The 22,894-nt window shown below is 40.9% G+C and overlaps 2 protein-coding genes and 1 long non-coding RNA gene across 6 annotated transcripts in view; 1 reads left to right on the plus strand and 2 right to left on the minus strand.

Moving 5' to 3' along the window:
• Nucleotides 1-3,632: 3,632 nt before the first annotated feature.
• The window catches only part of LOC136333268 (zinc finger protein 699-like), an 89,893-nt gene continuing 70,631 nt past the window's right edge, over nt 3,633-22,894 (minus strand). The window contains exons 7-8 of the mRNA XM_066272190.1: nt 4,661-4,719; nt 3,633-4,576 (exon numbers count right to left, since the gene is read on the minus strand). Of these exons, the coding sequence (XP_066128287.1) occupies nt 3,727-4,576; nt 4,661-4,719 (909 nt within the window). The 3' untranslated portion in view covers nt 3,633-3,726. The remainder of the gene's footprint in view (nt 4,577-4,660; nt 4,720-22,894) is intronic.
• On the minus strand, nt 6,628-14,527 carry LOC136333406 (zinc finger protein 699-like). 4 transcript variants are annotated; one of them, XM_066272531.1, is made up of 6 exons: nt 14,176-14,527; nt 13,825-13,913; nt 11,011-11,112; nt 10,721-10,773; nt 9,499-9,625; nt 6,628-6,959 (listed from the first exon to the last, which is right to left on the minus strand). In XM_066272531.1, the coding sequence occupies exons 4-6, from the start codon at nt 10,766-10,768 to the stop codon at nt 6,751-6,753; spliced, it is 384 nt and encodes a 127-aa protein (XP_066128628.1). In that variant the 5' UTR covers nt 10,769-10,773; nt 11,011-11,112; nt 13,825-13,913; nt 14,176-14,527; the 3' UTR covers nt 6,628-6,750. The 4 variants fall into 4 exon arrangements, with proteins under 4 accessions (XP_066128628.1, XP_066128610.1, XP_066128637.1 ...); XM_066272513.1 differs by having other exon boundaries at nt 13,825-14,527; XM_066272540.1 differs by lacking the exons at nt 13,825-13,913; nt 14,176-14,527 and having other exon boundaries at nt 11,011-11,733.
• On the plus strand, nt 14,379-15,664 carry LOC136333455 (uncharacterized). The gene is made up of 3 exons (XR_010731038.1): nt 14,379-14,458; nt 14,889-14,939; nt 15,453-15,664. It is a non-coding gene; the product is annotated as an uncharacterized lncRNA (long non-coding RNA).

Consider the following 22,894-nt stretch of genomic DNA (forward strand, 5'->3'; position numbering starts at 1 on the left):
TCAGTCAGCACAGCCATGTTTATTGCAGCATTACTCGCCACAGCAAAAAGGTAAAAACAATGTTAAGTACCCACTGACATATGAATGCATAAAGAAAATGTGCTGTCTACATGAATGGAATATCATTGGGTCTTAAAAAGAGAAATGCTTCCTTATACAGCATAGATGAACCTTGAGAACATAATGCTAAGTGACATAAACAGCTCACAGAAAGGCAAATACTGCATGGCTCCACTTGTGCAAGGATTCCCAAGTAGATAAACTCATAGAAACAGAAAGTAGAATGATGGTTACCAGAGCTGAGAGGTGGTGGAGTTGTTGTTGGTGGGTTGTTTCATTCATGAAAGATGGGAACAAGGGAGTCTGGGGACTTGTTACACCAAAATGTGCATGTGACTGGCATTCTACCATACACTTGGACAATGGAGAAGGGTGAAGTTTATGTGGTTTTTCTGCCAGAATAAAAAAAATCATCAAAACAAGGGAAAACAAAATAGAGCAAAAGAAGGGGACTACTGCAGAAAGATGGTCATATGGAAATCAGAAGCAATTCTTTTTTTTTTTTTTTTTTCCATTTTTCTGAAGCTGGAAACAGGGAGAGACAGTCAGACAGACTCCCGCATGCGCCCGACCGGGATCCACCCGGCACGCCCACCAGGGGCGATGCTGTGCCCATCCTGGGCGTCGCCATATTGCGACCAGAGCCACGCTAGCGCCTGAGGCAGAGGCCACAGAGCCATCCCCAGCGCCCGGGCCATCTTTGCTCCAATGGAGCCTTGGCTGCGGGAGGGGAAGAGAGAGACAGAGAGGAAAGCGCGGCGGAGGGGTGGAGAAGCAAATGGGCGCTTCTCCTGTGTGCCCTGGCCGGGAATCGAACCCGGGTCCTCCGCACGCTAGGCCGACGCTCTACCGCTGAGCCAACCGGCCAGGGCCTTAGAAGCAATTCTTAAAACTAAATTTTGCAAGTAATTTTTTAAAGTGTAAGTTTTTGAATGAAGAAAAGTACATAACATGAGTATGTGGCACATGAAAATGTTTTTAAATGGTAACTATTCCAAAACATTGTTCAGAAGTTGTACTTTGAGTTGGATACTGAGACTAAAGAATGTCAGCTTTTGCTGCTGTGCAAAGACACTATGTCCGCAGATCAGTTTTTGAAAAACAGGAGGTGGTTATGAGTAGATTCTAAGGCCAGACTAACTTAGCAACTTACAACTGTGTGACACTGTGCAAGCTGTTTCTCTGCCTCTTTTTCTTTTACCTGTAAAATGTAGATAAAGACAGCATCTACCTCAAAGTGTGTTGGTAAAGAGAAATGTATTATATCTATACAGGGGGTCCTCAAGTTATGAGTCTCACCTATGACATCTCAAATTTATAAGGCTCACTCCCATAAAAACTTTAAAATATTAAGATGTGTTTTGGCTTATATTGTTAGCATACTTACAGACTACATAGGCAAACTAGTTTGGCTGCACGCGGTGGAAGAATACGCAATAATGCAGTGTATGAAGAAGGGAGTTGGTGTATCTCACTACGCTTACCTATACCATTTTAGATTGTTAAAAGTTCAAGTGTTACATTTGTGGTGTTTTGTTGACTTTTTGGCCCTTAGCATGGCTCCTAAAGTCAGAGCTACTGGCATCACATGGAGAGGAGCTGTCTGCAAAGGAAGTCATTCAGCTGGAGAAGCAGCTGATTGGAGAGAGAAAAACCCCAGAACCAGAGGTGGATTTAACAGTGGGTGCACCAGGTGCACACTCTGGGCCATGACTCCTGAAGGGCCCTGCAAAACTCCAATTTTATACTCTTTTCTAATGTAAGGGGCCCAATATTTTCTTCTCCGTCAGGGCCTCAACTGACCTTAATCAGCCTCTGCCCAGAACCCAAGAAATTTACTACCAAGGGTTTGGCAGGTTTTTCTATGGTAGTAGGTTGTCAAAATTTTAGGCTGAGGACCTCCCAGTGATGACAGATTCAGTAAAATCTAGAGAGCTGTTATGAATGCCTTGCAATGCTATACACACATTTTGGAAGAGAAGACGTTATCAACCTTCCAGACTAGACTGAAACAATTTTGTAAGAAGCTAGAGGCCTGCAACATATCCCATCACATCAGCTGCTTCTACATCAGCTGCTTCTCGAGATAAAATACCTATAGTACAGGTAGAATCATCTCCAGTGTCCCCTGCATGTTCCTCAGGCAATCTTGACTCACCTGACCCAGTATCTCCAGCACCTTCTGCAGGTCCTCCTGCTCTCCAGCTTCCTCCTCCCAATAGGTCACTCTCTCCCACCTTGCAAAGCCCCTTCCAGTATGAAAGCCAACCACAGGAATGAAGGTAATGAATTTTTCTAACACTCATTTTTTGTTTATACAGTACAGTACACAGTACAGTTTATTTATGTCCCTTTCCTTTTTTGTGGCTGAGTTGTGTGTTTATGTTCTAGATTGACTTTACAACTGTTAGAATAGGTAAGTAACATAGGCTAACGTGTGTTTCCACATACACCAAAATTCAGGTTCCATCACTGTCATAGGAATGGAGCTCTGTTGTAACCCCAGGGCCTCCTATATTTTGGAAATAATTCTAAGCATTTAAGTATAGTCATTCCATGGAATTCCTATTTTATATGGGAGATAATATTTCCAGATCTCATATTTCCAAATGGTATGTAAAGTGCATTACTATTTATGAAACATGCTATAATACCTATGTTAGGGCCATGATTCACAGAGGTGTGGAACTCCCCCACCTCTCTATACCAGTGTTCCTTTTCTGGGATTGAGTAGAACAACAGCAATCTCCAAAGACATGTGGCATTGAAGGGAGGTAGAACTTAATACATATTCGTTTACTAATAAATATTTGTTTATGGTCTTGTAACCAGAAATTGACTTACTGGAAGAGTGGGTTTATTAATAAAATGCAAGGTCTCTTTTTACTTTAAAAACACTGAGTCCTATTACCAGCCAGAAGCAAGGACAAAGAATGAAATACAAAGACATCAGATGAGATATTTCTTGAAGACCTTTGCACTTATTGATTTCTCCTGAAATAACTTATTAAACCGGAAAAGCATGGAATAGTAAAAACTGATAAGTTCAAAAAGAGCAAAAGGGGTGAAGAATATTGAGTAGGCAATTTTTAGTATCTGCCATACTAGATCAAATTGAAATGACCAATTACAAAAGCAATTATAAATACTAAGTGTCCATACCATGATCACTGCACACTTAGCAATGAGTTAATCAGAAACAAATAAAAATAAAAGGACCACTCCTAAATGCATATGAACAAAAAACACTTCCAGACTCAGTGTTAGAAATAACATTTATGTCTAAGCCAAAATGAAAGCACCTCAGAATAAAACAGAGTGGAAACATATTAGTGGGAAATTTATCACCTTAATTATTCATATTAGAAAATACAAACCAGAAACCAGTGAGCCAACATTCCAACCAGTGAGGCACTGATCTCTGCTTCTAGTGTAAATTTTCTTATACACTTATTTCTTAGGAATTTTGACTTGTAATAAACAATATTTTTTAAGGTGTTACCACATGGTTTACATACAAGGGGTTTCTCTCAGTTGTGAGTTCTCAGTAGTCTTTAAAAAAATGAGGGGCAATGACCTACTTTGTTACAGTCATTGAATTCTCCACAGTGTGGAATCTCATATGTGCTTAAGTTCTGAAAAGCTTTGCAGACATTCCCATATTCCTTACATTTGTATGTTTTCTCTAGAGTGAGTTTTCATGTGTCTTCGAAAGTAGGCAAGACAAACAAATGCTTTCTCACATTCTTTACATTCATAGGGCTTTTCCCCTGTGTGGCTTCTTACATGTCGTCGAAAGGTTGAGGAACAACTGAAGGCTTTTCCACACTCCAGACAGTTGAAAGGCTTCTCTCCAGTGTGTATTCGGGTGTGTACAGTCAGGCCTGAAGAGCGATAAAAAGCTTTCCCACACTCCTTACATACATAGGGCTTCTCCCCAGTGTGGGTTCTTATGTGAGTCCTAAGAGATGCATGATACATAAAGGCTTTCCCGCATTTCTTACATTCATGAGGTTTCTCCCCAGTGTGAGTTCGTCCATGTACTATAAGGTTGGAGGAACTAATAAAGGCTTTCCCACATTCCTTACATTTATATGGCTTCTCTCCACTGTGTGTTCTCAAGTGTGCAGTGAGAGATGAGAAACGAGTGAAGGCTTTCCCACATTCCTTACATTCATATTGTGTCTTCCCAGTATGATCTCTCACATGTGCTCTGAAGGATGAAGGACAACTGAAGGCTTTCCCACACTCCAGACAGGTGAAAGGCTTCTCTCCAGTGTGCATTCGTGTGTGTACAGTCAGGCCTGAAGAGTGACGAAAGGCCTTCCCACACTCCTTACATTCATAGGGCTTCTCCCCAGTGTGAGTCCGTCCATGCACTGTAAGGTTAGAAAAACTAGTAAAGGCTTTCCCACATTCCTTGCATTTATAAGGCTTCTCTCCACTGTGCGTTCGCAAGTGTGCAGTTAGGGATGAGGGACGATTGAAGGCCTTCCCACATTCTTTACATTCATATAGTGACTTTCCAGTATGATGTCTCACATATGCTCTGAAGGATGAGGGACAACTGAAGGCTTTCCCACACTCTTTATATTTATAAGGTTTCTCTCCAGTGTGGATTCTTATATGTGTTATGAGGTAAGAAGAACAACTAAAGACCTTCCCACACTCCTTGCATTCATAAGGCATATCTCTACTATGAATTCTTTTCTGTTCCATGAAAAATGAAGAGCAGCTGAAGGCTTTGCCACATTCCTCACATTCACAGTTTGTCTGTGCAGGGTGAAGCTTCATAGGTGCCCCGAAGAATGAAGAACAGCCAACGGCTTTGGTATATTCCTGACATTCACTGGCTTTATCTTTCATGGGGATTTCCATATGCTTCCTGAAACAGGCGAGGACATGGAAAGCCTTCCCACACTCCCTGCACTGGTAGGGTTTGCTTCCCGTGTGCGAACTGATGTGGGTCTTCAAGGAAACACGATCCGTGAAGACCTTTTTACATTCATGGCATTCATAGGATTGTACCTCAGGCATTCTCTTGAGTACATTAACATTTGAAATTTGGCCAAAAGTTTTTCTATATTGATTTTCTTGGTTACATTCATAGATGTTCTCCACCACATGACTTCTTTTAAAAATAAAAAGCACAATATTAGTAATAAATATATTTTTACCATTTTTAGTAACTATGGATGTTTTTCACCCTGTGGGGTTATAAGTTGAAAGTTCTCACAGAGGCTTCTACAATAGCTATTATTTTTCACTGAGTAGAGTTTTTTTCCTTGACTTTTTTCCACTTTATTTTTGTTCTTTTTCAAGTAAGAGGAGGAGAGATACACAGACAAACTCCTACATGAGCTCTGACCCATACTCACTTGGCAACCTCCGTCTTGGGCTGGTACTCTGCCCATCTGGGGCCAACTTTTAATACAGCTATTTTTAGTGTCAGAGACAGAGGATCTAAGGAGAAATCCTTAGCAACCAGGGCCAATGCGCTCAAACCAATCCAGCCACAGCTGCAGGAGGCAAAGAGAGAGCACAAGAAAGAAAGGAGGGGGAGAGGAAGTGGAAGAGAAGCGAATGGTTGCTTCGCCTGTGTGCCCTGACCAGAAATCGAACCTGGGACATTGATACACCAGGCCGACAATCTACTACTAAGACAATAGGCCAGGGCCTTTATTGGTTTTTCTTGTAATTAAATTAAATGAGGTATAACTTCGATCAATGAGTACATATGTTTCAGGAGAACATCACTATAGCATTTTAACTGTTAATTGCAATATGTATCACTGAGTTTTTGACTTACGGGACTTTTCTTATAATTGCTTACAACTGAATTGTATCAAACATTGGAGATCACAGTCTCATTTGTGCAAGAAAATCTTGTAAAAATTCTTTAGAATCACTATTTAGAAGTTTTACATACATATCATTTACATTTCATGATATTTTAAGATTCTCTTCTGAGGCACAACTTTCTTTAAACTTTTTATTTTTATTTTATTTTTTTATTTATTCATTTTAGAGAGGAGAGGGAGAGACAGAGAGAGAGGAGAGACAGAGAGAGAGAAGGGGGGGAGGAGCTGGAAGCATCAACTCCCATAGTGCCTTGACCAGGCAAGCCCAGGGTTTTGAACTGGTGACCTCAGCATTTCCAGGTCGACGCTTTATCCACTGCGCCACCACAGGTCAGGCCACAACTTTCTTTTATGTGAATGGCACTCACCTAAAATGTCTCTCATGGTTTTTGTTCTTATCATCAATACCATGGTATTCCCACTTTTTGTATAAAATGGATGACTGTGAGTCATTCCTCTTGAATCTTACTATTTCCTATTCACTGAATATTGTTTCTCCATAAATATCTTGTGAAGTGACTGATTCATTAGTCTTAAGTTGAGTCTCAAAACCTGAAATGAAAGGTAAAGGCACCTTTGAACAAAGGGCTTTGGGCAGTGTGGTTATTTCAAGACTCTGCTAACAAGCATAAGGATCAAATGATAAGCAACTGAATAAGAAAGAATTCCATAAAGATTTTAAGGGATGTTACACAAACAGGGCATTATTAGGAGTACAAAACAAGCAGGAACTGGGCAAAATACACATGACCAAATACCAACTTACAAAAAAATAAAAATAAAAAGTCTTGTCAAAAACAAGGAAGACTAATAAAAAGTCAAACAGTAATCAATGGTGTATGTGGAAAATCATCTCAGACAAAACAGCTGTTTGGCTTTCGCTTGATTTTTCCAAATGAATACCCTCCAACCTAGAGAGTTTCTCCCAAGAACTCTTGCCTTCCTGGTGCTCCCCCTGGACAGGCCCTCTCTTTGTCATCTCCAGGTCCTCCTCCTGCTTCCTCTGGAAGATCAGCCAGGGTGTATGCAGTGTGTACCCTGTTAAACAGAAAGGCACGTCACATGCAGGAAAACAATGAGGAACCACAAACATTTCCAGGAGACAAGGCTGACACTTTGATCTGCTGATACTGCAAACATAGCACAAGTGGCTTTAATTAAAAAAAAAAAGTTTATCAAAAAAGTGGTTAAGGGGGAGGAGTTGCAACAAAGCCTCTAGTGTCTAAAACTGATATGAGCCCTGGCCTGATGAATCTATTGATAAGAGCATCATACCTAAGCACAGAGGTTGTGGGTTTGATCCCTGGTCAGGGCACATATAGGTACTGATCCATGTTCCTGTCTCTTTCTCTATCTCTGTCTATTCTTCTTTTATTAAAATCAATAATTAAAAAATTTAAAACTGATCTGATATTCCTATCATGTCCTCAATATTATTAGACTGGTCTGACACTTATAGCCAGGACATTTTGTACTCCTGGTGAACATGAGTAATCTCACAGAATACCAATCTTACACAAGGTTACTCTGAGACCATGGTACAATGAAAAAAAAAAGGTCACTGTGCCACCCATATGATCAGACAATCATGTTCTTTGACATTCACCCAAAGAATTGAAAACATGCCCACAAAAAAGCTGCACACACATTTATAGCAGCTTTACTCAAAAGTGTCAAATTGTAGTAGCAATAAAAATGTCCTTCTGTAGGTGAATGGATGAATCTTAGACAACTGACTATTATATTCAGTGCTATAAAGAAATAAGCTATCAAGCAATAAAAAGACATGAAAGCACTTTAAATGTATGTTGCTAAGTGAATGAAGCCAATGTGAAAAGACTACATACTGTATGACTCCAACTACATGACTTTCTCAAAAAGAGAAAATGATGGACACAGTAAAAACAGCAACAGTTGCCAGGGGATACAAGGGAAGGAGGGTTGAGTCAGCCAGACAAAGAGGACTTTTAGGACAGTGAAACTATCTGCATGATATTACAGCAGTGGGTGTACGTCATCGCATATTTGTTCAAACAACAAAGGTACAACACCAAGAGTGAAGCCTAATGGAAGCTATGGACTCTAGGTGATGATTGTGTGTCAGTGTAGGCTCATCAACTGTGACAAATGCAGGACTCTGGTGGTGTGTGCTGACAGTGGGGAGGCTGTGCATGGGGCAGTAAGGGATATATGGTAAATCTCTGTATCTTCCATTCAGTTTTGCTGTAAACCTGCTCTAAAAATGGATAAACATATCTGTTAAAAATTTTATGTCTACCTAGAATCTCAGAATGTTACCTTATTTGGAAACAGGGTCATTGCAGATGTAATCAAGTTAAGATGAAGTTACAATGGCTTAGGGTTGGCTCTGAATCCAATGAGTACTGTCCTTACAAAGGGACAGACTTAAGAGACAGAGAGAAGTCTGTGTGAAGATGGAGGCAGGGATTAGAGCAATGCATCTGCAAGTCAAGAATACCAAGATTAGGCCCTGGCTAGTTGGCACAGAGGTAGGGCATCAGCCCGGTGTGTGGAAGTCCCAGGTGCGCATCCTCGACAGGGCACACAGGAGAGGTGACCATCTGCTTCTCCACCCATCCCCCTCCTCCTTTTCTTTCTCTCCTTCTCCGTCCTTCTGCAGCCATGGCTCAAATACTTGGAGCAAGTTGACCCTGGGTGCTGAGGATGGCCCCATGGCCTCACATCAGGCACTAAAAAATAGCTTGGTTGAGCAGCAACCCAAGATGGGCAGAGTACCGCTTAGTAGGGGGCTTGCCAGGTGGACCCCAATTGTGGCACATGCAGGAATCTGTCTCAGTCTGCCTCTCTACCTCTCATTTAATAATAATAATAATAATAATAATAATAATAATAATATAAACGAATAAAAAAGAATACCAAGACTGCTGGCCATCACCAGTGCCAGGAAGAAACAGGTAAGATTTTTTTCCATAGAGATTCAAAAGGAGCAAGGCCCTACTGACACCTTTGTTTTGGACTTCCAGCTCCAGAAATGTAAAAGAAAAAGTTTCCTTTGTATTTAGTCACCCAGTTTGCAGTATTTTGTTACAAAATACTTCAGAAACTAATACAGACTGTTTCTACAGACCCATCCCCAAATCATTCAACAAAGTTCAAATCCTGTAAAATGTACCAACATCCTCTGAATGTGATACCCCAGGCTCCCTGTGTCATGTGTTTTTCTCACTGGATTGAGTAACAAATCCACCTCGTTTAACTTTTCGGTATGTTCCTGGCGGTGTCTGGGTAAAGGGCATTGATGTCAGTGAAATTCTCAGAAGGTCCCAAACCATAAGCCTCCCTGTGCCCCTTATGACCTCTGAAGTCTATGCCCACACTTTCAACCCTTAATAAGCCTTGAGGCTTTCAATCACAATATAAAGATAGTTCACACAGATGTTTATTTTATGGTGAATACACTACACTATAAGTTTCATGGGGACCCTGACCACGTTTGTCATATTTACCAATGTATTCCTATCCTAGAATAAAGAATGATTTCAATTTCTCAGATTTGTTTTCTAAATAACTGAACCTAGGAAGTTGCCTTTCTTACCTAGTGAGGCCAGGTTCCGGAAGGTCTCTAGCATCACATCTCTGTAGAGACTCCTCTGAGCGAGATCCAGCAAAGCCCACTCCTCCTGGCTGAAGTCCACAGCCACATCCTCAAAGATCACTGGGTCCTGAAACATCCCACACATTCTGTTCATTCCCTGTGATTCAGTGATCAGATCTCTCTTTCCCCCACATATCTTCCTGACTGAAAAAGTCCTGTTTCATGGACATCATCACAACACTCCTAAAACTCTCAATTTCTCTTGTCATAGTTTGACGAGAAACAATTCCAGTCTTATTATGATCCAGAACACTCCAGGGAATACAGCAAACATGAGAGAAATGCTGTGAAATTGATACACAGCAGGTCCTCAAATGACTTCTTTTTGTTATAATAATGATGAGATGCTGTGGGAACTTAACTCTTATTTATATCAATTAGTCTAGAGTGAATTGGTTATTATCCACTGTTTTGCTTAAAGATACAGAAACATTCAACAATTTAAGCGAGGACCTAATTATACTTTCCACCTGACACTAACAATTCCTTGTTCCAGGAACAATTTCACCTGTTTCCTTCTCTCTCACTATAGCAGTCAGCGCAATATGAAACACTGATCAAATCTGGATGTGGTTTAATGAATAAAAACACAATAAGGGATTCACAAGAAAAAGTTCACATTTTGAGTCTAAATAATAGACTCGAAACACTAAAAATCCCAGAAGAGAACAGAGGTAGTAAAATCTAGGACATTTCTTGTAGCAGTATTTTTTCTGATATATCTCCTTGAGCAAGAAAAAAATCTAAAAATGGGACATCAATCAAAAAGTTTTTCACAGCAAAGAAAACCATCAACAAAATGAAAACAAAACCCACTGAAGAGGAGAACATTTTCACTGATAAATCTGATAAGGGATTAATATCCAAAATTTATAAAGAACTTATAAAACTTAACACCCAAAAAAACAACATATATTCCAGCCTTGGCCAGTTGGCTCAGTGGATAAAGTATCAACCTGTCACACCAGAGGTCATGGGTACAACCCCAATCTGGGCACATGTGAAAAACAATAAGTGAGTACACAACTAAATGGAAAAACTAAGAGACATACTTCCTATGTGGCCCAACACAGAAACAGGTTGCAGATCCCTGCTCTAAACAATTAGATCAATGAACTAGTGAAATGCGAATATTATTGGGAAATTATTAGCTGTTACAGACCTGTGGCATGCTTTTCTGGAATTCGGCAGTGCTTCTTTCCTCACCCATGTTCCCTTCATGAAGAAAGACAGAGTGCTGAGAAGTTAGTTACACCTGAGGCAGGAGAGTCATGATCTAGGTCTCCCCACAATTCACACAATCATGAGCTGGATGCTGCAGCACACTAGAAGGGACGACTCCCCTCAAACACCGCCACCCACCCACCCACAATACCCTCACATACACACGCATAAGTCCAAGACACCGAAGCAAACGCACACTGATCCTGTAAGAAAGTGGAGTAATCTTACCTCATCTAGAACTAGAAAACTATGCTCTGGTTCTTGTTTAAGTTTAAGAGTCCCATTTTGCAAGTAAGTTAACTGCAGTCTAAAAATTTAGCTGGCAGTTTCCTATGATGAGAAACATAAAAATATCAGGCAATAACTTCAACGTTTCAAATATACTACGAATATACACTGTCTCAAAACCAAGAAAGCAATGTCCTATATACCAGACTTCTAGGTGCTTTATTCCCAACATTCCTTACTTCTGCGCCCCTTGGCAGGCAACAGGCATTACTGCTCAGCCCCTGATCAATAGGCTCCCCATGGGCTGCAGGGTCCTTGAAACCTGGTTTTCCAAAAAGAGCATCAACTGCCTAAATTCTACACGTGAGAGGCAGAGAAGACAGTCACGGTATAATTATGCTGCAAAAGTTTACCTGTACAAAAGCAGCAGCAGAAAAATAATTCAGTGAAATTGGCAGTGTGGCTCATCTGATAGAAATGTCTACAATGCTGGTGCACAAATTTCAAGTAATGAAAACACAACTGCTCCTTCCACTGCAGTGGATCAAGTACGTATTTTTTTTATTATTTATTTATTTTTATTATTTATTTATTCATTTTAGAGAGGAGAGGGAGAGACAGAGAGAGAGAGGAGAGACAGAGAGAGAGAAGGGGGGAGGAGCTGGAAGCATCAATTCCCATATGTGCCTTGACCAGGCAAGCCCAGGGTTTCGAACCGGTGACCTCAGCATTTCCAGATCGATGCTTTATCCACTGCGCCACCACAGGTCAGGCTCAAGTACGTATTTTAAAGCCAATAAAAACTGTGATATTCTTTACTATATTAATAACATGTTCCACTGAAGCAACCATGATGTGAGAATGACTGCAGAGATGCCCATACCTTTGCAAATAAATTATTTCTTTTTCATAGGAACTCTGCAAATCATATTATTATTACTAATTAATACTTTGGGAATCTTACAGTCAATTAACTACATATTCAATGTTACCCAATTAGAGAGCCACTCTGTCAGGTGTGGTATATTTATCTTCTAAGCTGAAGTGCCCTATGTGTATATTTCTGAACATATACTTATAATTTCAGTTAGGACCTTATTCTCTAACATTTACCAGGGTGTGGCCTAGAAACCTGCTGGGCGTACTACACAGTGTAGACAAATGAAGTATTCTATTCAAATGTTTTACCTTCTCTTGACTAAGACCTATGTCTAGAACAAGGTAGTTTCCCTTAAGGCCTCTACCTCCTGCTCCTTCATTTCATATTCACTTAGGTAACGTTTCCCCTGATCCTACCACATGCAGTCACAGGAGATACAGCACTAAATGAAACAGAAGAACACTGAAACACATGGACTTCATCATTTTTTGAAGGAAGGCAGTATATTAACAAACTATCAGGTGGTGGCAGATGTAAATAAAAAAATGAAGCATGTTATAGGGAGATGTAATGCACACATAGTTATTTTTAGTGAGTCAGAATTATTCAAATGGCAGGACAGAGGCAGAGAATTAAAATAACTGTTTCAGACAGCACTGGTAATCTACAGCTGGTGTGATGTATATTTATTTAAAGACTTAAAAATATCATCAAATCCCAGAGAAGAAAAAGAATCAGCTAACCACTGAAGGATGGGAAACAGCATAAAGGGTTAGACAGAAAAGTAAAAACAAGGCACAATTAATGACATTTTAAAGAACAGAATCAGAAAAGCCCACAATGTGTCCTTTGAAAACTAATGAAGTCTACAAACCCATAGCAATTTTCTTGAGGAACAGAGCACACAGGCAAAAGGAGTTATGAATTAGTTATAATTACACTTTACAGAAAGACAACAACAACATAATACTTAAGGAAATAGATATGGAAATGTACAAATAATGAATTAATTTTGAGAGAGAGATATACAACTTTCCAGCAATGATCAAAAATAAATACAACACTGGATTATATCCAGTCATTAAAGAAAAAAAATTCAGCACTTTAAAACATATTCACACAAAGGAAACAGAAGTTACAAATTGTTTTCCTAGCGGGCTCACCAAATAAAAAAAATTTCAACATTCCATTATAGGGGCAAAAACACTGTTTCCTCAAGTATTGCCAAAACCAGAAAAGTACAGTTAAAAAAACCCTCATACACATTAGTGCAAATATATTAGGACAGTTGACAAATGAAATTAAAACATAATCACAAACTACGTTCATTTTATCCTAAGAATAAAATGTGGTTGAAAATGGAATCATCAATTAATATAATTCACCTCATTAACAGAAAAAGATCATATAACTCAACATCTTAGATACAAACTAGTGACTGATCTATATTAATGTCCAATGGTGATAATTTAACTCACCAGAACTAGAAGGGAACATTTTACTAGAAAAAGAATATATACAAACACATACAATAAACATCGCATTTAATGGTAAAATGGTAGAATAATTCCCTCTGGGATCAGGAACAAGGCAAGGGTATAAATTATATGCTATTCAACATGAAGTGGATGGAGGTCCTGGCAAGTGCACTAAAGAAATACAGGGTACAAGGTAAAAAACAGCTAAAACTGGCAGATGATCATACTTTATGTGTGAAATTCAAAAAAGATATACACACAAATGATTACAATGGATAGCTGCATTCGGCGACGACGGTTACAAATATACTTAATAATTAGTTCACTTGTATGCACCTGGATATAATGTAGCAAACGGGTGCCCACAGGCAGGGTAACAGAAAGATTAACTAGTATCTCCTGCACCAGAAGGGAAGGCGGGGACGTAGTGGAGCTGAATGCCAGCCCCTTGCTCACCGGACACGCCGAAATCCGCAGATCGGCGCAGAGACGACCAGGTGAGGCTCTCGTCCCCGGGATGGGAACGGCAGGGATGCTTTTCCTTTCTGGAAAGAGAGCAGAGGACGCGTCTAGAGGCGAATTATAAATATAAGGGTTGTTCTCCACTCCCCTTTGCTCTCAGCCGACTAGACCCAGCCTAGAGTGCCCGATTCAGGGTGTTGGAGACGAGCAACAGCCACTGGCGGAGCGAGCGGAGCTCTGAGGTAACCTGGCGGCGATCGGAGGCCCGGGTGCGGGGTTTCAGCGGCGGCCACCCTCTGATCTCTGGCTTCCCCAAGGCCGAGCTCTCCGTCTCTGCCACCGGACCTGAGGCAGGGCCGACCCAAGCCGGGAAGACTGCGGACCCAGGTGAAAATGGAGCTCAGACACAGTGGGGATTCGGAGAGACTAGGTTCACAGTTCACGCACGCGCAAAAAAATCACATTTTTACTTCCGGCTTTGGGCCGCGCCCAGCAAAGGGGGGGAGGGGCTCGGGAGCTGCGAAATAGGGATATAAGGGGCCGGAGAGCCGGGAGTCCGCCCCTTCCTGCTGGTTTCCACCCGGGAGAAATACGCTGTTGTGGTTGAATGGATATGGTAAAGAACCAGGTTAGCGTTGCGGGGTTTGATTGACCAGTCCTATGGGGCGGGACTTAGTTGAATATTCAGAGAGGCAAGGCTAGGTCGAGGGGCGGGACTCAGGGAGACTGGGGGTACAGGCGGGGTTAGGTTTAGGGCCTCTTATCCAGGCTCTCAAGAGTCAGAGACTGAATACAAAACTAAAGCCTGTACCAGTCTGTGAGATTGCCTTTCCATTGACTCGGTCTTTCACTAGGCCTTTAGTGTTCCCATTCATTGCATTATTGATAACTGCTCATGTAGAGGAAAGCTATTGATAATTATTTATGTAGGTTCATTTACCTGGAAACCTTGCTGACCTCAAATAGTTTGTCCATTTCTAAATTTGGACTTAAAATACAAATAAAATTTACTGTACATTTTTTGTTCTAATATTAATTTTTTTTTCTTGTTCGTGTAGTGTCTCTTCAGCTGTTATAAAATCAGGAAAAAATAAAGAATTCTTGTCTTGGTTGGTAATGATTATCAATCTATTTGCTGTAGGCTGTGGCCTTTATTAAGTTAATAAAGACCCTTTTAAATCTGGTTTATGTATACATCTTATCAATTGTTGATTAATGTTATCAAATGTTTTTGCATCTATTAAATTGATAACAACTTTGCTATTTTAACTTACTTTATGACATTATATCTGTATATAATCTTTAATATTATATAGTCCCACAATCTATACTTTTAAAAGAATTGTTTCTGACTTTCAAAAATATTAGTGTATTTGCCAACAAAAGAACCTATTTCTAAATGTCATAGAGTATGTTCATAGAAGTACCAATTTAAAATTTTATGAATACTCACTAAAAGTTGCAGTTTTTGAAAGTTGAGACTTCTAATTAATTGAAAAGAAATTGTATATATGGTGTTAATGTTAAAAGATATAAGGTATGAAAGTACCTTTGAAGGAAAAGAAAGTAAGTTGTTCTGTGTTGGGCAAATAAGTTTGTAAAATGTGGTGTTTCTTTTTTAGGTTTGCTCGCTTATATTTTGCATTGGCCTAGGGACAGTGCCACATGTACGTAGTCTGTGAAAGGCTGTGGTGCTTGCCCTCAGATGGCGGCAGATTGCAAATTGCTGATTACCATCCACTGGAATCCAATGAGAACCTGCATGACCATGACAGTGGCGGCCACTAGCCATACATTCTGAAAGCTGGTTATTTCTGAATAGTAAAGAAGGTTTATGAAAGTTGCAGATTGTTTGTGTAAGTTGTAGAATGTTTGTGCAGGGGTAAGAAACAAAAGAAAAACTGAAAAAGTAAAAAAAGGGGAAAAGAGGACTTGAAGTCTCCTTTTGGTCAGCCATACAGGATGCCTTGCCCAAGCTAATCTGGCTATTATCTTAACAGGGCCATTAATAACCATAGTTTTCATACTACATTTTGGCCCCTGACTGTTCAGAATCTTGACTTGCATACAAACAATGTTGCCTTACAGTGCGTCAACCCCACCATCGACAGGGGTCTGTGGAGGACTGGGTGTGTCACTTTCCGCAAACACCCCCATCCACATGTTCTTGCCTAAACTCCCCAATGTAAACCCCCCCAGCTTTAACTCAACATAGGTGAAAACATGCTGTTGGAGTAATAATCGCAGGAATCACTGCAGCCACTACTGCTGGAGGCCTAGCTGGGGTTATCACCTACAGAGCTTATTGGGTAAATAAATGTTTTTTAAGTTTGCTGCTTGTATTGGGGCAGTGCTATGTGTGTGTAGTCTATGGAAGGCTCTGGCTGCTTGCCCTCAGGGTGGCAGATTGCAAATCTTAGAAAGGGCCATTGTTTTCTGTTTGCTGGAAAAGGGTCCCCCCCCCCAACTGCTTTTAGCTGAGGAGGGCAGAGGGAGAGAGAGAGAGAGCTGAGAGGTTTGGGGAGCCTGGATTTGGGCCCGGCTTGTTTGGCTAGGGAGTGCTGTTTTGCTTGTGGGGGGCGTGTAAGTCCAGGTGAGTCTGGAAGGAAAAAGGAAAATGGTCTTCTGTTGGGTAGATAAAATATATTATGTTCACTTTGTTAAAGATGGCGCTGCCCACTTGGAAGCCCATCGCCAGGTGATATTAATGTGTGTTGGGAGCAGGCTGTGGGCAGGCAGGATCCTTGTAGCCTGGGGCTTGGTTTTAGGACTAAGCCTTTTCCACCCTTTTTGATGTGGGGTGGTACAATCCCATTATGCCTCAGATAGGTGACTTTGTATTAGAGACTTCCCTATTTTGTATATTAGATTAAAGGTTTTGATTTCTACACTATAAAATGGGGGCAGATCAGGAGCTTGCTCTCTTGATTCCTGAGATTAGCATTAGAGGAGAGAGCAGAGAGAGGCCAAGTGGAGGAAGCCAGGAGAAGCAGCCAAAATGGTGGGGTGCTAAAGGAGAAGCCAGTTTGTGCAGGGAGAAGGAAGGAGATGGGGAACAGAGGTGAATAAGTCTGGTGAGCTAGAAACCTTTGATTCTAGGAAACTTGGATAAGTCAGTAGCTTTGTGAGCACTGAATGAGTGAGTTTTGGAGCCCTGTGTGTGTTTTTACTTGCCCGCAGGGTGCAAGCTAGGATTAAAGATGATGGCCCACCAGTTTTTGGCACTGTTGTTTCTTTACCGACTGTCCGAATCCAATGTGAACCTACATGGGCCAGGTGGCTATGATGGTGGCCGTGTATACTGGCTTTACATCCTTCCTGCCTGTTTGCTCGTCCACCATTAAGAGACTACGGTGGGGGCCTCTGAGTCCCAGTGAGTCCAAAGAGAAAAAGGGAAGCGGTCTTCTCTGCCTGTTTGTTCATCTACCATTATGAGACTTTAATAAATGAAATGGCCCACCATCTTCTGGCTCCACAGTTCCTTTACCCTCTGCCGGAATCCAGTGAGAACCTACATGGCCACAATGGCGGTGACCACTGGCCTTACAGTGCTCTAACTGCGAAAAGCATCACAGCCACCATAGCTGCCATAGGACAGGATATAGGAGAGAATTTCCAGCTTCTTACCTGCTCCCTTGACTCCTTCACTTGCATGGTGACAATTAGATTTTCATGGCCTTAGATTTTCTCTTGGCCAAAGAAAGGGAAATCAATATGATTGCTAACACCTCATGCTATTTTTATGTCAACTCCACAGGACCGGTAGAAGAAAGAACCCAAAGGATCGTAGGAAATGCAGCCTGGCACAGATTCCAACTAATACCCCAGCAAGTATAGGTTTTCTCTCCTAGCTGTCCACAACACTCCTTCTCAGTTTGAAGCAATCTTAAGAGAACATTGCCCCTTATCTTTTAATACTAGAACAAGATGGGAATGGTAGATAAAATCCAACTCAGTCACCATCTTAAGAACAATGCAGGCCTGAAGGAAAAAGGACTTGCTTACTCAGTAATTTGGCTCAGTCTTCTTTATCAGCTGAATGCTGATAAGGGATGCTTGGATCAGATGCAGCAACATTAGCTGACTTTGCCAAAGGTCCTTTGACGAATCCATACAAATGCTGCCCAATTCCTCCCTTGGGGCTGACACCCTTTGCTGGTCTCAGCCCACCTGCCCCCAGGCACTTTTAAGATAAATTTTCCTTTTGGAACACACTAGTCCAGGCATTGGGAACCTATGGCTCAGGAGCCGGATGTGGCTCTTTTGATGGCTGCATCTGGCTCGCAGACAAATCTTTAATAAAAAAAAAAAAACACGTTAAAAATATAAAACATTCTCATGTATTACAATCCATTCATTTCCTACTGCTCATGTTCATGGTTCCGGGTGGCTGGAGCCAATCACAGCTGTCCTCCGGGACAACATCAAATTTTTATTGGATAATGTGTAACGTACATGGGTCGTTGTATGGCTCTTATGGAATTACATTTTAAAATATGTGGCGTTCATGGCTCTCTCAGCCAAAAAGGTTCCTGATCCCTGCACTAGCCTCATGTTTTTTATTTGGCCTGTGGTTTCTGCCTTTCATAAGTCTATTTTTATAATTTCCTTCCAAATATTATTAGTCTTAAAACTTTTCCATTTTTACTCTTCCAGAAATGTATTTTGACATAGTATTGGTAAAGGTCAGTTAGGTTAAAAAGGCACAGATGGGAGGAGAGACAAGATGGCGCTGGAGTAGGCGGACATACCAACATCTACCTCCCAGAACCAAAGTGGATTACAAACTAATTTTAAGAAATATCATCTGGAAAAACCAACTTTGGTCTAAACTAAGAGGATTCTTCAACCAGGGAATACTGAAGAAGCCACATCAAGACTGGTAGGAAAAGTGGAAATGCAGAGAGGGCTGCCCAGCTCCTTGGAGTGAACGGCAGCAGGGAGAAACTCACGTGGCGGGAAGTGAGTTTAGCAGAGGGGGAAGGGCCCTGAGCCCCAGGAACAGAGCCCCAGTTTACAGCCCCAGAGCCCAGAAGAGGCGTAAGGACAGTATGTAGCTAGAAACAAGTCAGGATACTGTTTGTGAGAAAGAGTCTGATTTCTCAGACCCATGATCCTTCTTGAAGGGACCGCACAGAACATCTCTCTCACAACCACTCACCCGGGGCTCCTGGGGATGGGGAGAGAGGAGAGGACCAGAGTAACAGGAAGAGAGTGTAATCTAGGAGGCACAGGGAGAAACATTTTGGGAGATAGCCACCCTAACCCTGGGGATGAGTCACTCCCCAAAGCTGAAGTGAATATTTCCCCCGGAAACAGCAATACCAGCAAAGGGAAGCAGGAAAGCAGCCAAACAAGCTCCCCCACGGCACTCAGAGCAAAGTCACTTAGAAGGAGGGAGCTTTTGGGTCTACATTAGTGAGTCTTAGGGTCCGAGCTGCAACGCCCCCACCCACGCAGCTGAGGGCTCACCAGAGGTCGGGCTGCAGTGGGAGACAAAAGCGTGGTTCTGCTGGCAGGGGCAGAAGCCAGCTGGCCACCACTGGGCTCAGGTGTGAGCTCAATATTGCCCAGCTAGGGAGAAGGAGGCGTGCAAAAGCGGTCAAGCTCAGCTGCCGGCAGCGTGTAATCCAGCCTGTGAGAGAAGGGCAGGAATCCCAGAAAGGGTGGAGACCAGCCCCTGAGCAAGGGCACAGGAGCACAGCCTTGCCCCGCCTGTGCAACCCAGGCTTGTGGTCTGACTTGGGAGCTGGCTCCTCCCGTGGTGGTGGAGCCAAAAGCCCAGAAGAGTTCCGCTACTGAGCTGAGGTTGGGCACGCAGTCCTGTCAGGTGGTAGAGCCAAGGCTAGCAGCTGTTCCTCGAGCGGGCTCCTCCTACAGGGGCAAGACGAAAGCCCAGAAACAGGCAGAGACCCGCAGCTGAGCAAAGGTGCTCACCAGTGCCCTCAGGACCGAGCATAACATCACACACGGGGGCGGGGCAAAGGCCAAGGCCACCAACCCTTGTGCACCCGAGCATGTGATCACAGCCACTCCTGTGAAGAGAAAATGCGGAGGCAGAGAAATACAACACAAATAAACCAAGAGAAATCCCCAGAAAAGGACCTAGTTGAATCAGATATAACCAAATTACCAGATGCAGAGTTTAAAATAACGATTGTTAGGAAGCTCAAAGATATTAGAACAACCATAGATGGCCATTATGAAAACCTAAATAAAGAGATAACAAATATAAAAAAGGACATTGAAATAATAAAAAAGAATCAGTCAGAAATGACAAATACAATATCTGAAATAAAGAATACAATGGAAGGAATTAAAAGGATGGATGAAGCAGAAAATCGAATCAGCGAGTTAGAGGACACGATTAATAAAGACATGAAAGCAGAGCAGAAAAAAGAAAAGAGACTCAAAAAGTCTGAGGAAATTAAAAGAGAGCTCTGTGACAACATGAAGAGAAATAACATCCGCATCATAGGGTACCTGAAGAAGAAGAGAAAGAACAGGGGATGGAGACTTTGTTCAAACATATCATAGCGGAAAACTTCCCCCAATTAAGGCAGGAAAACATTTCACATGTTCAGGAAGCACAGAGAACTCCATTAAGGAGAAACCCAAAGAAACCAACACCAAGACACATCATAATTAAAATACACAAGCTAAATGATAAAGAGAAAATATTAAAAGCTGCTAGAGAAAAAAAGACTATCACCTACAAAGGAGTACCCATAAGGATGACTTCTGACTTCTCAACAGAAACACTTGAGGCCAGAAGGGAATGGCAAGAAATATTCAAAGTAATGCAGAACAAGAACCTACAACCAAGACTATTTTATCCAGCAAGGCTATCATTCAAAATTGAAGGAGAAAAAAAAACTTTACAGACAAAAAAAAAAAAAAAAAACTCAAGGAATTTACTGCAACCAAACCAAGGCTGCAAGAAATGCTAAGGGACCTGTTGTAAACAGATCAAAGGAAAAAAAGAATATAGCAAAAGAGGAATACAGTTTTAAAGAAAAAAAATGGCAATAAACAATTACATATCAGTAATAACCTTAAATGTTAATGGAGTAAATGATCCAGTCAAGAGACATAGGGTAGCTGCGTGGATAAGAAAACAGGACCCATACATATGCTGTCTACAAGAGACACACCTTAAATCAAAAGATGCACACAGACTGAAGATAAAAGGATGGAAAAAAATATTTCATGCAAATGGAAATGAAAAAAAAAGCTGGGGTAGCAATACTTATATCAGACAAAATGAACTTTAAAACAAACACCATAATTAGAGATAAAGAAGGTCACTACATAATGATAAAGGGAGCATACCAAAAGGAAGATATAACCATTATAAATATCTACACACCTAATATAGGAGCACCTAAATATATAAAGCAGACTTTGATGGACTTAAAGGGCGAGATCCACAGCAATACTATAATAGTAGGGGATTTAAATACCCCATTAACATCATTAGATAGATCCTCAAGAAAGAAAATTAACAAAGAAACAGCAGACTTAAAGGACATATTAGATCAACTTGATTTAATAGATATCTTCAGAACATTTCACACTAAAACAGCAGAATATACATTCTTTTCAAGTGCTCATGGTACATTCTCTAGAATAGACCACATGTTAGGGCACAAAAGCGGTCTCAACAAATTTAAGAAGATTGAAATCATATTGAGCACTTTCTCTGATCACAATGACATTAAACTAGAAATCAACCACAATAGAAAAATTGAAAAACATTCAAACACTTGGAAACTCAATAGCATGTTATTAAATAACGAATGGGTTAACATTGAGATCAAAGAAGAAATTAAAAAATTCCTAGAAACAATAATGAGCATACATCAACTCAAAATTTATGGGACACAGCAAAAGCAGTCCTGAGAGGGAAGTTTATAGCATTACAGGCATATCTCAAGAAGCTAGAAAAAGCTCAAATAAACAACTTAACCCTGCATCTAAAAGAACTAGAAAAAGAACAGCAAGTAAAGCCCAGAGCTAGTAGAAGGAAGGAAATAATAAAGATCAGAGCAGAAATAAATGACATAGAGGCTAAAGAAACAATACAGAGGATCAATGAAACCAGGAGCTGGTTCTTTGAAAAGGTAAACAAGATCGATGAACCTTTAACAAGACTCACCAAGAAAAAAAGAGAAAGGACTCAAATAAATAAAATTAGAAACAAGAGTGGAGAAATAACAACTGACACAACAGAAATACAAAATATTGTAAGAAAATACTATGAAGAACTGTACTCCAAAAAAACTAGACAACCTAGATGAAATGGACAAATTCCTTGAATCATATAATCTTCCAAAAATCAATCTGGAAGAATCAGAAAATCTATACAGACCAATTACAAGAAAAGAGATTGAAACAGCTATCAAAAAACTCCCAAAAAAGAAAAGTCCGGGGCCTGATGGCTTCACCAGTGAATACTACCAAATATTCAAAGAAGAACTAACTCCTATCCTTCTCAATCTATTTCAAAAAATTCAAGAGGAAGGAAGACTTCCAAACTCTTTTTATGAGGTGAGCATAATTCTGATTTCAAAACCAGGCAAAGACAACACACACAAAAAAAATTATAGGCCAATATCCCTGATGAACTTAGATGCAAAAATCCTCAACAAAATATTAGCAAGCCTGATCTAGCAATATATGAAAAAAATCATACACCATGATCAAATGGGATTTATTCTTGGTAGGCAAGGCTGGTACAATATTCACAAATCAATCAATGTGATTCATCACATAAACAAAAGAAAGGAGAAAAACTACATGATAATTTCAATAGATGCAGAAAAAGCATTTGATAAAATCCGGCACCCATTCATGATCAAAACTCTCAGCAAAGTGGGAATACAGGGAACATACCTCAACATGATAAAGGCCATCTATGACAAACCCACAGCCAACATCATACTCAATGGGCAAAAATTAAAAGCAATCCCCTTAAGATCAGGAACAAGGTAGGGGTGCCCCCTTTCACCACTCTTATTCAACATAGTTTGGGAAGTCCTAGCCACAGCAATCAGACAAGAAA

The sequence above is a fragment of the Saccopteryx bilineata genome, chromosome 1 (assembly GCF_036850765.1).
Source record: "Saccopteryx bilineata isolate mSacBil1 chromosome 1, mSacBil1_pri_phased_curated, whole genome shotgun sequence".
Taxonomy (NCBI): Eukaryota; Metazoa; Chordata; class Mammalia; order Chiroptera; family Emballonuridae; genus Saccopteryx; species Saccopteryx bilineata.

Excerpts from the sequence above, each read along its gene's own strand:
- LOC136333406 (XM_066272531.1), bottom strand. The coding sequence starts at position 10,768 with ATGGGTGAGGAAAGAAGCACTGCCGAATTCCAGAAAAGCATGCCACAG. Across the intron at positions 9,626-10,720 it reads TCCAGAAAAGCATGCCACAG|GACCCAGTGATCTTTGAGGA; the intron begins GTCTGTAACAGC and ends GGGATGTTTCAG. Across the intron at positions 6,960-9,498 it reads CCGGAACCTGGCCTCACTAG|GGTACACACTGCATACACCC; the intron begins GTAAGAAAGGCA and ends TCTGTTTAACAG.